This window comes from Zootermopsis nevadensis, unplaced genomic scaffold, assembly GCF_977971745.1.
Source record: "Zootermopsis nevadensis isolate Lab colony 2312 unplaced genomic scaffold, Znev_1.0 Znev_ptg000002l, whole genome shotgun sequence".
NCBI classification, from domain to species: domain Eukaryota; kingdom Metazoa; phylum Arthropoda; class Insecta; order Blattodea; family Termopsidae; genus Zootermopsis; species Zootermopsis nevadensis.
The window spans coordinates 11,225,743-11,243,904 of NW_028259134.1; the positions used below are offsets into that span (position 1 = coordinate 11,225,743).

At 38.9% G+C, this 18,162-nt stretch overlaps 1 protein-coding gene across 5 annotated transcripts in view; it reads right to left on the minus strand.

The window, feature by feature from the left end:
- Positions 1 to 18,162, minus strand: part of Atf6 (bZIP_ATF6 domain-containing protein ATf6) — a 309,841-nt gene that overhangs the window by 119,860 nt on the left and 171,819 nt on the right. For 2 of the 5 annotated variants that reach the window (XM_087349390.1, XM_087349407.1), the window contains exon 2: positions 4,067 to 4,171. In XM_087349390.1, coding sequence (XP_087205516.1) covers positions 4,067 to 4,127 — 61 coding nt within the window. In that variant the 5' untranslated portion in view covers positions 4,128 to 4,171. Of the gene's footprint in view, positions 1 to 4,066; positions 4,172 to 6,104; positions 6,122 to 6,318; positions 6,477 to 11,814; positions 11,830 to 18,162 lie in introns of those variants that run through there. The other 3 variants (XM_087349395.1, XM_087349383.1, XM_087349400.1) reach the window with 3 other exon arrangements.

Below are 18,162 nucleotides of genomic sequence, written 5' to 3' on the forward strand. Positions count from 1 at the left end.
TACCCCCTAAGCTGTCTTCGCGTACCCCCGGTTGAATACCACTGTTTTAAACAATATTTTACAATGATACAAAACCACAGAAACAGTACTGGTACACCTGGAAGAGATTCTTATGTGGCATCGGAGACGCGTGTAACTTGTCACGAATTAACGTTCTGTAATTCTTATGAGAGTCTACATCCCCGCAGCAGCACGTAAAGCTGTCTCGCTATACGCCACAAGGGCGCTTGGGTGGAGAGAATGTTTTGCTCCTACTCATTCTTCACCCCCACACAAAATGGAGGTGAGTGGTCAGCGTCACGACCCAGACGCGCTTCGTCCCCAGAGACAAAAACCCTGGTACCCACTGAATAGGAAGCTGAGTGTGCCCCGGGGTCGGTCTGGATGCAGAGTCTAGACGACATATTCTTTGCCCTTTCCGGAATTGAACCCTCTTTGTCCAGTCCGTAGTCATTCACTAATGACTGAGCGACCCAGTTCCATTGCAGGAATACATTCCAATAATATGAACTCAGTATTATATCGTATTTAATAAATGTATACTTTCATCCGTATTGTGTACTTAAAGGCCATTGAAATTATGCAAGGACATTCATTTCTAGAGCGCAGGAATACACTTTCTCTCATTTTAGAAAGCTATTACACATTTCTATCAACATGAGTTTTATTCACACTGAATAAATACTTTCCAAGGGACTGAATACACTGACGTTTGCATCAACCACTGAAGTTTGCATCAACCTTACCAAACCCGCCAAGGCGAATGAAACTGCTTTTGACGAGGTGAGAAAAGGACAGAAAATAAGTTGATCGTTATGATATCTTTACTGTAGATTTCGGTGTCGAAAAGGGCTCGTAAACGAATTACAAGTGCGTAGTGACCGTCCTTTTGCAAACTTCTAAATCTTGAGACGAAAAGAAGCGAAGTCATTATAAGAATTAAAATATTTTACTGATACAGAAGATTTTACAGGGTTATTAAACCAACAGATTTTAATAGCGACGAAATAAACGAATAAATGCTTCATTAAGTAGCTAGAATTAAAACCCCGAAGTTCAACACAACAAACAGCAAAGCCCACCACTGAACACGAGACCCTCAGCCAATTCTACACACCTGCTACTCTCACAATAAATTTTCTTATTATATGTCTTAATGTTTCCTCCCCATTTCTTCTCAGTCTTTCATGTTACCGCTTTTCAAGAATGTTTCCAGTGATAATTACATATGAATTTATTGTCTCCTCAATTAAAACCATAATCTATCCCATTCTAACACATTCCAAAAACACTGAGTGACCAGTAAAATTCAAGAGTTGTCTGTTAACAAATAGTACTAAAATTCATAGACATAATAAACTGATATTCTTAAGACACCATATTTAAAACGCCACATGTAGTTTTAAGAATATAAAAAATGACTATAAATTACCAAAAATCAGAATTAAATAACTGTCATATAAGCTGGTGCTATGAGGGACACAGTAGATGAACAACACATCTTACTGAAATAAATCTGTGAACTTGTGGCATGAAATGCTGTTTGGAACTGCACTATTTGTCCCTAACGACACGTCGCTCAGCTTGACACCAGAGGTTTCGTAGCAGCAAATGAACTATTTTCAGAGTGTATTGGTGAAATAGTGCGCCTTGAGCAAAATCGAAAAACCCAAAGTGCACTTCCGATAACAGCATAAACTAAGAAAGAGGCGACATAACAGCGTGTGACGTACTGTATCGTGAGGCGCGAATGTGCGAACCTCTGAACAGCTTTATGGTTACAGGATTCCTACCATGAAACTGAAGACAGGGCATAAATCTCAACAGCGACCTGTGTTGAAATACACGTTTTTCAGGTATGTGTTAAAGTATACTTTCCACTACACTTTACTATATCTTACTCATGACTTGATGCACGAGACCTAAAAATATAAGCGTTCTTTGAATAAAGTGTAAAAGTCGTTTTATACCTCCGAAACTTCTGAATGGATTTGAATTAAATGTGGTATAAATGGAATGTACATTAAAAGTTGTTTTGGAGGTGAGATTTAGGTACTCGCGGTGAAAAGAATACAGTTAGCTATAGCGTTGTTGAAATATATTAATTTCGGGACCTTCTGATCCATTGTAATGTCTACCTTAAAACGAACACAAATTATAAAAATTTTACATACTACGAAGTACACTTAACTTAAAGATTCTATGGCGGAATTTCACTACATGGTGCATAATTTTCAAAATATAAAGGAAGGCAATTTGTGACGAGGCATTTAGTTTGCAAGTATATTCAATTTGACATAACAGAAGTAGATCTGCTGTAAATCGAAATAAATCGTTCGACTTAAAGAATTTTTATATTAATGGTATTCATGTAGGGTAAGCAAGGAAGAATTCTGTAAATAACGAATAGTTTAAAACTCTAGCTAACTGATTAATATACATAGTTTTTAAGTTTGATCCTTTAGCTACATATACGAGGGTGAGTCAAATGAAAACCGTAAAACTGAGATAAAAATTCGAAATATCGCGCCATTGTCCTATAAGTTGGCAGACATGTTACCAATGCTATAAAGAGTATCCTATAGGTGGTAGTATAATGCAGACAAACATATCGCCATCACAGTGCCAATTTGAAAATGGCTGCTCCACTAGTTACGTGCACGAAAGAAGAACAACGTTCTGTAATTCGTTTTTTGATCAGTGAAGAATCTTGAAGAATCATCTTCGACCTGCAGTCAGATCAAAGAGACGTGGACTTTTGACTAGAGGTGTCCTTGACATGACAATGCTCGGCACCATACTGCCCGTGCAACAGTTGCAACAATCCAAGACTTGCACTTTGAGTGTCTTCCACATCCGCCATACTCACCAGACCTAGCCCCAAGTGATTACCACATGTTTGGGCCACTCAAAGAGGCGATGGGAGGAAAGAAGTTCCGTTCTGATGAAGAGGTACAGCAGGCGGAGGATGAGTGATTGCGCAGACAACCACAAGAATTTTTTTCTAGAGGAATCCATACACTTCGTAAACGCTGGAGGGCCTGTATTGAACGAAATGTAGACTATGTAGAAAAATGATATAGTTGTGTACCGCTTTCACTCAATAAATTAAATTTAAAAAAAAATTACGGTTTTCATTTGACTCACCCTCGTACGTACAACTAAAATTGGCCCATTCAACTTCAGTTTTGAGTAAGACTTATTTAAAACTGGAACTGCATCACCCGACTTAACCTAATGTAGCTGGGTGGATGGGGTCACCGTGAATGATTAAACGGATCAGTATATTGAATATCTTATTCATCACATACTTAAATCCTAGATCAGGACAGAAGCTTGCAAAGATAAAAATTTAACTTGTTATGTGCCCTCCTTCATTTCCTATCCACAAAACAAAGTACTCTTTCATAGTATATTTATCCTGGGGCTTAATTCCCTTGTCCAAAATCTTTTTTGTAATGGTCTGAACATAAGTAACAACGTATTTATTTTTCTGGAGAAAATTACTTTCCTCGTTGGCTTGTAAAATCCATAGTAGGAGCCAATATTCAAGGAACATTATGTCAATCTCTTTCCAAAAACTTTTAGAGATGTCTCAGTCTTGAACCTAGTCACAGAAGTCAAGATCTGCGATTTGTCTTCCTATCGATTGTTTATCGAAAGTCGCGTCTTCTGGCCGCCATCTGTTCTTTTACGTGTAGAAACTGAAATGTCACCGTAAGACGTATAAGGAAAAGTAACGGGACAGGAAGATACAAAACAAATTGACAAACAACTCTGAGGCACATTAATAAAACTTCCAATGAATTACTTCCATCTTAATGTTGGCCTTGAATCATTAAAATTTGTGGATTAAATGTCAACGTTATTATTATATGCCTAAGCTGACTTCAATAAACTAGCTTCGTCACGAAAGTCACTTCTCACGTGTTGGGGAACCAAAGTCAAAATTAAGTAAGGAGAAATTGTAAATTATCTTTTCATCATTACGCTCATAACAGCTTCAGAATCCAATAAAATCTCCAAGGCAAAGAAAGCCGGCTGGTAAACGAATCTTATTACTCACTTCCATCGTCCAAAGGTCTACATCTGCGGAGATTTTCCTCCATGCTCGCATACGCCTTCATAATGCTGTGCTTTGGGATGAGATATCAAGTTGTGGATTTCCATTCTGAAAACCGGAAACATAACCTCAGAAATTTGCAGCCGACATGATGTTCTTGGTGTAACAATTTATAATCTTTATTAGGTGCACAGCCTGGTTATAAAGTAACCATATGAATTTAATATATAAAAGTAATGTTTCGTCAACAGTCTTAATTAATTAGAACCTAAATTTATATTTCAGTAAACCCAAGATGTTCTTTGCAACCGATTCCATATCATTACAAGAAACATGACAGCTGTAATGTCTGGCGAATAAACAGAGTGGTAACGTAGCATAACAACATGTTATGTTGATTGATTAGTCCAGTTTATTGCCAAGTAGACATTTTCCTTGGGTAAGATACAATTACACTTCGAAGGACTTTGGTTCCCATGGAAATGTAGTTGATATATCAGTAACTGTTTATCAAGAAGAATTTTAAGGGCGAAATAATTTAAATTTCCGCCTAAAAATCACGATGGACTTACTCTAAGTTTCTTATGTGTGTTGTGGTCGGGGTAAATTTGTGCGTTCGATGCCGGTCAGAACTAAAGTGCAAGAGAATCATGGGGGGGGGGGGTGATAAGGAAGAATACACTTTCCAAACTACGAACATATTTCCCCGCGGAAGTATAAAACTCTAGAAAAAAAACTGCATTTCTCCTGCGTCAACAGCTTGCGGGTAGAAGGAAAACAAACGAATTTCTATACAATGCAAATATATTACCGATATATCAACTTGGCGAGCTATAAAGTCCTGCAACTGGGGAAATAATGTTACTATCTACTGCTATCTGTTACCCCTCTGAACTCCTCTGACCCCCTTGCCTATTAGTTCTAGAGGACGCGCGACGCACAGATTCGCTCCGACTGATGTATAGTAGCTCGCTGTCTCATTTCCTATGTAGATAATGTTTTTGGTTTACGTAGTATATGCGTTGGTTTTCCTTCTACTCGCAAGCTAGTGACGCAGGCCTGACGCACAGTTTGGTCCTGGGTACAATACCGAAGGTTTACAGGAAGTTAAATGCGAGATAAAACAAGAGCTTTTAAGTCACATTCTGGTATCTTGGACAGGGAATTAATGTTTATACTCATCTGGACCCCTTGCGCAACTTGACGGTAACAGATTCCTAAGTGTGGCCCAGTCTGATTCTGTGCAACGGGTCTGACTGAGTACGAACCTTTCTCTCTTGTTAACGGATGACGGAAACATTTAGTTTCAGAAGAAAGTGCTTACAACGCCGAATTTCACTGTAGCTGCGCAGAGTGAAGAGACAAACGCATACAGCGCACATTTCAATACGTATAACAATGCCTCATAAACAAAGTAACCACACCAGAAAACAGGCCACGACATCCGACATTACTTGTCCCAAGGTTGTCATTCATAAACATCGCACCTCATTCGATGTTGCATGACGTCACGTCAAGAGAGACCTGACTTCAGGCGACTGGCTGTCACACAGAAAAAAACTTATTCTATACATTAATTCCACCAATGATTTATTACAGTAATCAAATAATTGATGATACGGGTGGCATAACTAGGGTTGAGGGAGATACACGTATGCAATATTTTAGTCGCCAAGTCTAAAAAGAATAGGTAGCATTGGAGATTTGAGCAAAAATAAGAGGGTAATATTAAAATGAATTTTAGAGAAGCAGTGTGTGAGAACTAACCCAATAACAATAGGTTTCGCTGAACACGATAAAGTAGGTTAATAGTTAAAAGGAAGGGCATTTCTTGACCAACTGAGCTACTATCAGTTTCTCGTGAAGAGCGCAATACAGTGTAGTTGGTGGCACCCTTTAGACAATAAACTATGTCAATGCAGTGATAACCTGAAGCTGGGAATAGAGCAAACTTCCGAAACTGCCTGCATGAAATATACCTCAGGAAATATACAATTCAAAAATGTTTTAGTTATGTAATGAATAAACTACTATTACAAACCTTTACAGAATCGTCAGGTGACATACTTCCCAAAAAATTAAACAAAATAACCACGAAACTCGCTGGACGTTCCAGGCTCAGCAGTCAGTCGGTACAGAACATTCAAACAACCTAGTACAACATCCTTATCTCAGCAGACCTTCAGTCCGAACACTATGGGCAAACTTTCGACAGATCAGATCAACAAATTCTACGTGACTTCTACCCATTGTACCTGATCTTCAGCATGCGAGTGGAGAGTTATGTCTGGCAGCTTGGCTTGTGACGGAACTACGAAACATTCAAGAGACAAGTTTAAGGATGACGTCTTCACGGACACTGCACAACGACCCGCATATAACCCCTTCGCCCCTCCATTCAACGCCCCTGATCACAGACTGAAAAGTATGTGAATGTCTTGTAGGCAAGACCACTACCAGAACAGGTTCCCCTAAGACTGCTTCTAGGCGCATCTGAAACTGAACATTTAAAAAATGCACTTATTACCGGAACGGATTTTGATTAAATTTCATACTGGAGAGCTAAACTTTGGTACTTTACACTAAGACATACAGGAATTTCTGAGAGCGAAAGCAATAGGATGGTCAGTGTCTTAGTTTCCGCTTTTAATTTCCCGTGTGGAGAATCCCCGCCAGGCGCGCAACCACGCGGGGATTCATCATTGATGACGTAATCGTCCAGTCAGAAACCCCGCCCGAACAAAAGCAATTTTGCCACGTATAAAACCTGGTCTCGTACAAAAGGGAAGAACACAGTTTGACGGTGTTTGAGAACAATATGCTCATCAGGCCTAAGAAGGATGAAGTGGCAGAAGGTATACTGTATACGAGAAACTTCACTCATTGAAATCTTCAGAGAATAAGAATAGTCTAAGGATGACGAACTCCACACTTACAAGTAGTGTGTGGAATGTAGCACACATGCGGCAGATGAGAACTCCCTACACAATTCTGGTTGGCAAGCCTGAAGGGAAGAGACTACTCGACAGATCTAGGCGCAGATGGAAGGTATTACTAAGTTAATAATGAATCTTGGTAAATAGTGTGCTGAATTATCGATTGGGAACACGGCTTTGGATGGGGTCTGTTGGCGAAATCTTGAGACCATGGCAATAAACTTCGAAATTCCATAAGAGGAAAGTAATTTGACGAGCTCAAAGAATATAAGCTCCTCAAGAACAACCATTCTCCATCGCTTTTGTGGGAACGTAATGACGTTTAAATTGTGCTTTATTTGCAGTCAGTTTTGACAATTCTCAAAGAGTAGCAAATAGTTGCAATTCTTGGTTTTATTTCTGGTTGAGATGTAAATTCAATGCCCAAATTTGTAACGAGAAAACAATTAGTGTATCTATCCTATAAAATTCCCAGCTCTTAATTTTGTATAATATTATTTCTTTTAAACTTAACCTTTTGTATTTCCTTCTTTCTTCCTTACTTTCATCACGCGTTGTGTAACGAGAATTTATTCATTCGATAGAGCAGTTTGAAACAAACACTGCTCTGTTTAACAGACTATAAAACATGCGGGGAAAATAATGACAAGTTTTGTATGATTGCATAATGTTTGTAAAGTGTCCTCCTTCTCTCTTGTAAGCGTCCCGACCAGTGACTAAGTATCTCGAAAAAATATTAACTTTAAATTAATTTTAATATAATGACGTAAACCTCTTTATGGTTATTCATTTATTCACTGTTATCGTTGTTACTTGAGAGTGTACTTCCTGCATAATTCCTCTTTCACCCTCAAAATTTTCTATTGTACATGTACGAGGTGCGATCGGAAAGTTTCAAGACTGTGTCAATAGAGGGCGAACCGGATGTAGTACGAGCTTCTGCCTTTAGGGTGTGCGGCCTACATTCATAGTAAATCAGTGTGCCAGCCGGCATCATCGAATTAGCATTTATTTCTTAGTTACGGGCGTTTTGGTAGTGCATTACACCGACCCTCCTGCGATTTCGGAATGGCGTGTGCATCAAATTTTGCCAAAGACTCGCCGAAACTGCTAAGGAAACCTATGAAATGCTAAAGCAAGCATTTGGGGAGTCCGCAATGGATCGTGCACAAACTTTTGTGTGGCATTCACGTTTTAAAAATGGCCGAACCTCTGTCGATGATGACGAGCGTTCTGGACGACCATCTTCGAGCACAACGCCCGAAAATGTTACGAAGATTCGGCAGGCCATTCACGAAGATCGACGTCGTACCATCAACGACTTGTGCGACATTGTTGGGATAGGCTATGGGACCTGTCAGTTGATTCTAAAGGAAGAACTCCACATGCGACGCATCCTGTCTGAGGACCAGAAGCAGAATCGACTTCTCGTTTGTCAGGAGCTCAAAGATCTTGCAAGAACCGACCCCAACTTCCTTTCTAAGCTCCGTGTGACTTCTTCCTCTTCCCAAAGATGAAAATTCAGCTAAAGGGAAGGAGATTTGAGACGATAGAAGAGATTCAGGCAGAATCGCAGATGGTGCTTGACAGGCTGACAAAGAAAGATTTCCAGGGATGCTTCCAGGCTTGGCAGCGGCGCTGGGATCGTTGTGTTCACTCCCAGGGGAACTACTTCGAGGGTGATGGATGAATTTAATACCTGAGATAAGTGTACGGGTTTTTATACGCGCAGTCTAGAAACTTTCCGATCGCACCTCGTATCGTATGCCCTTGACCTCCTTACTTGTCAGACAGTGAGGAAAAAATTTTCACCTCAATTTTCTTACAATACGTTCACGAGAATGCCATATCCCACTTCATTACCATACTGAAAGACGCTTTAAAAGGAATCATTTGTGCGGGAAAAGAATAAAAAAGGACGCTGTTGCAACTGTATGTTAAACAGACTATATCACAGCAGTATTTGAAGTGAAGTACATTTTAAAAAATGAGTATGGTTTAAAAGTGAATGGAAACGGTAGTAAATTACTTTCTCGAGAATAATTCGATATTGCATCTTGCTGTGTACGTAAGGTAATTGAGAGCAAATGCCCTTCTACACGACTTTAATTTTGGTGTCTACTACGTGGTTCGACATATCCCGGTCATCTTACAAATATAAGTAGCAATAACGTAATATGAAAATAACAGCTGTTCCAAGTTTTCTGCTCCTGTTTATTACAATATATTACAATAATATATAATAAAATAACAAGAAATTATAATATATTATTACATATATTAACAGCGGTGTCCGCAGTGGCCGCGCGGTCTGAGGCGTGGGGTTTGTGCGGCTTGGTCGCTGGGACCGTGGGTTCGAATCCCACTCAAGCCATGGATGTTTGTCCGCGTTTTTCTGTGTTATGCTGTCCTGTGTACAGGTAGAGGCCTTGCGACGGGCCGATCCCTCATCCAAGGAGTCCTGTCGAATGTCTATATATCAAGCCAACGAAAAGTTTGGACCCGCAGTGCTCAGGCACTTGAAGAACGGGTCGTTCCCAGTATCCCAGTATATATTAACAGCTGTTTCGGGTTCTCTGCTTCTGCTTATTGTAAGGCCGGTTTCTTCTTATATTCATATATTACGTCAACCAACGAGAAAATACGTTTCGGAATTCGCTTCCTGGGGTACAATTTTTCTCTACGCTACCAGATTCAGACAGACTCTTGGGTCTTCCTATGCACTGGGTACACGGGTCACCTCCTCTGGAGAGAAAATGATCAAGCTGTTGCAAACCACTCATCTTCATTTTATTCCGACGTTTAGAGTTTCAACGCTTTAACTCCATGACCCCATACGCCTCTATTTTTACCTGTGCATTATAATTGACTTCACAACTTTTCTCACATGATTTCATTTAAAATTAAGCAGCACGTTAAGGGACACCACTGTGGGTTGTGTCACTCTATAGTCTTCTACCCCGAAGATAAATGATATATGTTCCTCTAAAATGTTCTGAACTAACCAGAAGATCAGAATGTGTCAGAACCTAGAAAACCACGATCAACGTTTTGAAAGCCGTGAGAACCTCTCGTCTTGAACCTTAAATTTTACTAACACATAACCCCATCCTTACAGAACGCAAAGACGCATTACGAAAATAGAAGTTTAGAGAATGCAGTCATACTAATACCTGTAAAAGGTTCCATGAAGGTAAAGTTGTAGTTGTACTTGGTGATTAACTAAGCACCATGGGCACATGAGAATGGAGATAAAGCTGCATGAATTATTAATCTCGGCATCAGATGGAAGTGAGCGAGTGGTTAGATTCACTCCACTGCAAATTCACTCTCAAAGAAAGAACCCGACGGTAATGTCTGGAGAATAAAATAATGAAACAATCTCACAAATGCGAAAATTGCTGTTTTCTCAGAACAAAAATTGTTGCTGGACAGTTTCTGCGGCAGCTGACACAATATTCCTAAAAAGGGCCAGTGAGTCTTGTGGCCTGGTGCATGAAAGAGAATAAAATGTTTTTGCGTGTGTGTGGCAACGCCGGATGCAGTTTTTAAATATGAGGATGATAACTGCAAGACGGATAGGAAAGACGTTTAGTCTACCTAAAGGTATTACACTGGCATGAGAGTAAGAAATTAATTAAAAGTACGTCTGAAATTTCATACAGAATTCTTTCGAGTGCAAGTCAAATAAGCCGCGAAATGAAATTTCTTTGCTATCCGCTGTCTCCTGGACTATTTTCTCCTAAAACCTCCCGAGATCTGATGTTCCAAAAAAGGTGATTTTCTCCACAAATCTAGGTCTGTGTTTCCCATCCATATCTTCCTTGATGGACCGTTTGATATTCGCAGATCTAAGCACAAATCGTCAGTCTGAGTCTTTCCGTAATGTGAAGAGAGACCATGTGGAAAATTGGAGAATATGCACAGTACAAGGCGAGTTTAAGACTTGAGCAAATCCTTCATTCATATCTGTGTTTGGGAATGGAATAATTTGAGTATTTTACCTAGATTAATAATGTAATTCTAAGGCTTTTTCATGAACAAGTCCGTTGCTATCTTCAGCAAGTCAGGTCACCTACCTATAGTGTTTTTTATAACTTCAAATTCAATTTAGCTTATCCATTAAATCGGTGTAGTCTCTAGACTTGGTCTACGAGCGTCAATCACGGCTTTACCAATCAGTGGTACTCTGATGATTTCGAAAGAACGTTTTAGAGATTGCGCACAAACTGATGGTTTGGGTTTACTCGCTTCGCATAAAATGTATAAAATGAACGCACGATGAGGCGTTCGCCGCTGTCTTTCCGTTCGTCTGTATGCATGTTTCATTTTTCAAACAACTAATCGGAATTCGATTTCATTATTTGGAGTTAACATCATCCTCAAAATTGGTCCGCTTATTTTACTCTGGAAATGACACTCTTCTCTACACCCAGGCATCTATCTGCATAACAAGTAATGTTAGTTAGTAGCTTAGTTTATTGGTGATCGTTTATTGTTAAGGGACTTTGGGTCTTATGTGGTGTTTATGAATGTGTGCTGATATAATATAATAGTTGCCATGTTCATGTCATCGAGGAATTTTGTGACAGGTTTTCTATTTATATGATGGCCAATTACAAATTATTTATTATTAAATGATCTTATATCTTATGAGGTAATATAACTGTTGCCATGTAAATTATGTTATGGAATTTTGGGCCTTATGGGATAACATTCATTACTGTTTGTTTTATACTTAAATTTCTCCGACTTTTCTGACGGGCAATATAAGTTGGCACAGACTGTTACAACCTAGGAGTCCCACGTTCATACCGAAAAATAGGAAAGACGAAATCTGTTGAATTTGTTGATTTAGAGGTGGTGAAGGTTTGTTTGTGGCAGAGAGCGTGGAGCATGCACCCGTGGGTCTGCGGTTGAAATTCCAAGAGGCACGGCGCGTCCCATTACTGGAATAAAGCAAACGAAAACAACTAGACTGCTACTTAACAGAAACCCGAGTTGGTCAATAACTCTTGTGGATGCACAAAGTAGAGCATGACATGGGCATTCACTTTAAACTACGGCAATAACAATAAAGAATCCGAGTCACATAATCACCGATAATTCTCAGTAAGTCAAGTCAAAACTGAATCTCAGTATATTACAGTAAACAATATGGCCTACTGTCTGATGGATTTGTCATGCTGGATGGATGGATGCTGCAAATTTGTGCTGTTGATGTGGCCTATCCGAGTGGCAGATAATGGAGGAAAATATTTGTTCTTCAACCTCCACCGCCATCGACGTCTTATGGCCCGTCTGTCACCTCACAGAGGCTTAGTTTTCGGAAGCGTAACTTAAAAGCCTTATAAATTTTGACCATAGACATAAAGCAGCATGTTGTAATAAATTACGGAAGAGCAGCACACCGTTCTGACAGAAATTGCACGAATATAAAGTAGCTTAAAATAATGATGTTCGATTTCCTGCTACAAATTTGGACATCAAAATGACATTAATAATAGAAAGCCTCTTTTCTACTCGACTGTTTCTGCCAATCCAATATAATAAAGCAAACGTGAAATTAAAATGAGACTTCATCTACCTTGTCAACAACGGTCTATCGTACAAACTGGCAGGCTTGGAATATATGGCATAAATACAAATAAGCTTAAGATATAACTTCATTTGAAACATTTGATATATTAAATATTCACAGAAATACAAGCAAGACTGCAATGTTATTGTCTCTGTGTAATTAGTTCTGCAACACGAGATTCATAATTGGAATAAAACAACATCAAAGCCGATAAAGATTTAAAATTGGAGAAGATTAACTAACTCCATGGAATAGAGTTCGTCTTCAGACGCTAACAGTACTCCCAGCTAGTCAACAAATTGCCGTTTATAAGGGATACGAAGGTTTATTATCGCGTTCACAAGAACCTATCCCCAAGTCCCTATCATGACACGGTTAAATCCATTACGAAACCTCCAAAGCCATTTACCTAAGAACCATTTTAATAATATTCTTCCATCTAGGGCCAGGTCTTCTAAGCAGTATCTTTCCTTCAGAATTTGGTGGGCATATATATTTTAATATTTACGTTTTTATAAAGTACTCCCTGAATTTAATCTTGTTTTAACTCCATCGTGAATGAAATTCAGGTTTATTACTGCCGCCCCCAAACATTTGAAATTTGAAAAATATTTAAAAGATTTATTATAAACCTTTAATAATGATTTGTCCTTACTATGGTGACGAGACATTAACATATTCTTAGTATCTTAGCGTTTACTTCTAGACCAATTTGTTAATATACGTAGAAATTAACATTATCAACGCAGACCAGAAGCTGATGTGTGCAATTCAATCGCAAGCCCTCTTTCCTTGGGCCTTCCTGATGGCGTATTTTAAGGCAAAGTTAGAAAGCAATGATGATAACACATCCTCTTTTCAAACAATTCTGAGTAGAAAATGCACCAGACAAATGTTTTTATATACAAAGATAAAGGTTTAATTAAAACACATTTACGTTTTACTAACTAGTGTAATTAGACGGAGCGAATTACCTTCACGTTCCGGCTACATTAACCAGGAGTAAGAATTGTTGTTGTTATTGGATCACGCTGGATGGATCCCAGAGCCAGTCTGGATGTTGTGGGGAAAAGAATCTAACCCCGGTCTTTTACCCCATATTATGGTTACTAGGTACACTAACTGAGCTATTCTGGTCCCAATGGGGTGAAACGAGCATCATTAAATACTTTGTGAATTTATAAAACATTTAATTCTGTTTGTCAGATTTTGCCATGAGTTCTAATTCCTAATTTGCTCACTTCCCTTTAGGAGGTAATATACTTTTAATAGTCCGGTGCAGATCTATTCTCTGATGTGGCAAGACACTGTGCCCAGTGTACTTAATTTTCGCCACAACAAAAGGCTGATGTCGGTTAGTAGCCCATTAAATTAAACTCTTCTTTGTGATTATAATTAACACAGAACGCCAATAGTGCCCCACTTTGGGCCAGTAAATATGGTTCTACACATCCATTCGCAGAAAATTAACCATATTGAAAGTTCTATACATAGAGACATATTATATTATTATAAAAATGTTTCATGCCTATGCAACTACACAAATTCACTTCTATACTAACATTTGTTATTACTAACGTAGGGGCCCCTTTAATCTAATGTTTACTACTTCAGAGACTTCAAGACATATTTTTAGTTATTAGGGTGACAGAAACCAAAAGAATTAAGCCGGCGGGCATGTAGCACGCATGGAAGAAACGATAAAATTCACATAACCTTCTTCTGAAAACTTGAAAAGTAACGCGGGGAACATATGCGTAGGTGGGAGGATATTATTAAAATAGACCTGAAAGAAACAGCCTATGAGGGCGTAGATTGGATTTACATATGGCGGTCTCTGGTAAACACGGCTGTAAACTTCCGGGTTCCACAAACAACGGGAAACTAGTTTACTAGTTGAGAAACAATTCGGTTGACGATATGACGATAAATATTTTAAAATAAGTCACTTTAGTTGAAAGGATTGTTGTATAAAGCAGAAAGTTGCAATGCGTTTACTTTACTACTCATTGGTGATAAGGATAAAACGTTACAACATTACTTACTGTATGAAGCCGAGTACTTCCTGAGAGACCAACACTCATCGTTAATACGAAGTGTCAGTTAAATGATTTGTTCTAAAATATGCTACGACGTACTCATAATATTTATAAAGAGGCTTGAAAACGAAACTGGGAACTATCGCAAGTTTCATGTTTCCAGAACAAGTTTCAGACAAGAAATAGCCTATTTAATATGGAAACTACGCACATCAAACATAAACGATGAGGCGGTGATGCCAATTAATGGCAACATAAACAACAATGGAAGAAACAAAAGAAGGAAACAAAGGCGTTGAAGAGAAACAATATAAGCGAACAGACAAATCAAAACTGGAGCAGAGACTATAATAACTTTCTATGAACAGCAATGCCTTTAACAAACTACGTTTACTCCAGGACCAACCAAGCGCCAAGTCAAAGATGAATTTAGGGCCCAGGTTATGGTCAGGCCTGTCGTATCAACATTAAAGCATTTATTACATCGTCCCACATACGGTCCATTAATTATATTACTGTTTTGAAAGAAGTTTAAAGTTCAGAATATGTGTTAAAAGAGTAATGAACTTTCCACTTTTGAAAAAAAAAGTTTAAGCCTCTGGACGAACAAACAGACCAACGGGTCATAAAACCACCACAAAAGAGTTTCACTTTAGCGCAGGCGGAACCAAAAGCATATTGAGCGGCTCAGGGTGAATTAATTCCCCCACATTTATGTTCAGTGGTGCTCGCCAATTGTCAATTGATTTTTTTTCAGAATGAAGTTGTGAAACTGAATTTATTTGCTTGAAATAAGGGTTTGCTATTTGCTGTGATAATCGGTTGCAGTGACGCTCATGACTATAAAACCGTATAATTAAAAGTCGTAATTATTCAGTGAATTTCGTCTCCAAAGACTCATTTATCAGATTTAAAAATATCATTAACCCTTTGAAGCCAAATAGAAAGAGCATTAGGAGGGATAATAAAAGACTAATAGCAAGAAGAAAGTATGGGAAAGAAGTGAAAGACAGTTTGTTTCTTGAAAGGGGGGGGGGGCAGAAAGAGTATCTTACTGTCAGAAGATTCCCAGCAATGCTCGCTCGTCCCTCTGTTGATTATAGCGTGAGAATGAGAACGTTGGGGGTGATAAGCAGTAATTGTTTGAGATAGAAATAGCGGAATTTAGGTTTTTGAAGTACCAATGAACCGTCGAAGTAGGACAGAAGCTTATTTTTTCCAAAGTGTTAGCCGAGCAAACACGATTAAAATGAAAGTTCCGCCCTGATTGTTAACTTTATTCTGAACAGAACTCCGATCGTCTAGCACGTAACCAGTCAATCAATTTACTGATTAATCTACATAGTCTTATGTGCACACATTCAATTTAGCGTAAATATCGCAATCATGCAACAAATCTTCGTAATGTTCGAGATGTTTCGATTCTGAAAATACGCAACCTGGAGCAGAAAATACTTTGAGTCTACCTTCTCAGGCCAAGTCCTGGATCCAATTTGACATCGTAGCAGGGGGTCCAGAGAACAAAGCAAACACAATTTGCGAATCGGGGAAAGCGGCTTATCGACCCCTCTACACCCGTTCCACAAAAACCAAACCAAAAGAAATGTATGTGTATGTATAAAATACACGCAGGCTGGTATACTGTCTGCTGCTTACTACTTCTTACGTTGACTTGTTCCTTTCAGGACTCGACCGAATTGCTAGAATGCTTCAAGAATTCGAGTGGGCAGAAGGGCCAGATTTTTAAAACTGTAATTTTATAAAAATACATAGGAAGCTTTATTCCAATTCTAACTCGAGTTGGCGACTCAATCTCATGGCGCTGCCTTCGGCTCCAGTAGTGAAAAATAATTCCACTCTACTCATACTAATCTGATCGATATGTAACTTCGGCTTTCCAGAATGAGCCCGTCGAACGTCGAGAATTATTCAAAGTTTGGGTAACAGTTGTACGCTCTTCAGTTTTACCAATCAGCACCATCGAATCCCACTGACCACATACTGCCTGTCCCATACAAGGCTTCCAAAAACGCCCAGCTACTATATATTCACTCTGAAGATGATAATTGTAATGTTAGACGAAACGCTGTATAATTCTCAACATTCGTCCGGGCACTTTTTCGAAGTTGAAGTTACAACTGAACTCCAGCCACGAAAACCTGAGGATAGGTATATGTACGTATTACTACTGCCTTTCAGAGAGTGAAACCGACAAGGTTAAGAGCGTAGGTGATGCAGCATGCAGAACTTGAAGAATCTCAAGAGAAGGGACCAAGTTGGAGATGTTACTTCAGATAGGAATGTAATATTAAAACATATACATACACCGGTAGCATAAAAACACACTCTGATGGAATGAAATAGTTTGACCTGGCCTGCAACAGGCTATAATTGTCGGCTTTTGTAAACACGACAATAAATTTCCTGGTCCGAGGATACGGACATTCTTCATAAAATGAGGTGGCATACTCTTGAGTGAACACGGTAATGAACCTTTTGGTTCCACAAAAGCAGGGGAATTTATTGGCCAGCTGAGCGACTTTGAGCTTCTCGAGAACGATTCTACTTCGTGGAGGTGGCCAGATGTCCATGAAACACCTGCATGATGAAGTTGGTTTGTCAGAGGAAAGATGAAACAAATGAATTTTAATTACACGAACTTTGATTCGGTAGTATGGGCTACACATGCCACAGATCATTGATGACAGCGCTCCAAACGGAACATGTTAGACACAAATAAAATGACGTTCTACTCAATGTTAAGTAGCGTATTATCGCCAGTGTGGTATCTTAATAGGCAAATTCCCATTGCTTTAGCAGTTTCTCATTTGTGACGCGAATCTCCAAGTAAACACGGAAGCATAACAGTAACATAATAAGGAAAATGTCACTTTGTGTATATACATTGTACTCATTAAAGACTGACAATTAAGTATAGAGATGTTGTTTATGCACACGCGTTAATATCCTTTGCTTCTAAGTTTCAACAGAATGCTCCTTATAGGGGCGACAAGAGGATGTTTGCTTTACAGCATCAAAGGGTTAAGAACTTTGAGCGGTTCAAGGGAAGTTTCATGACGTCCTTCACAGTGTAGTTTCAACACACACGTGGCCTACTGCGGAGTAATCGAACAGTCATGCAACCCATATTAATACAATTCAATAAAATTCCATTGGAAAATAAGGAAAAATGTTTGAAGTTTCTTAAACAATGGCAGTTAACACGCTGAGACAAACTTGGGCTGCAAACAAAAATACAGAAGTGACATTTTTAAGAAGTGTCAAGGAATATGACAGATTAGACAAAATTAGTGTAAGAATATGTACGAAATGAATTTAATGTTGAAATGGCCACGATTTAAATCCCGACCTATAACATATTAAGGAAAAATTATCAACATATTTACTCGGAAGTAGTTTTTTTACAATTTCTAACTTTAAAGTCGAAGAACCATCCCTCCAGCAAAAACGCGAAGAAACGAAATAGATTAAAGGTTTCACAAAGGAAAGCGTCCTGTATTTCTAAAATTACAGTCCGGAGCA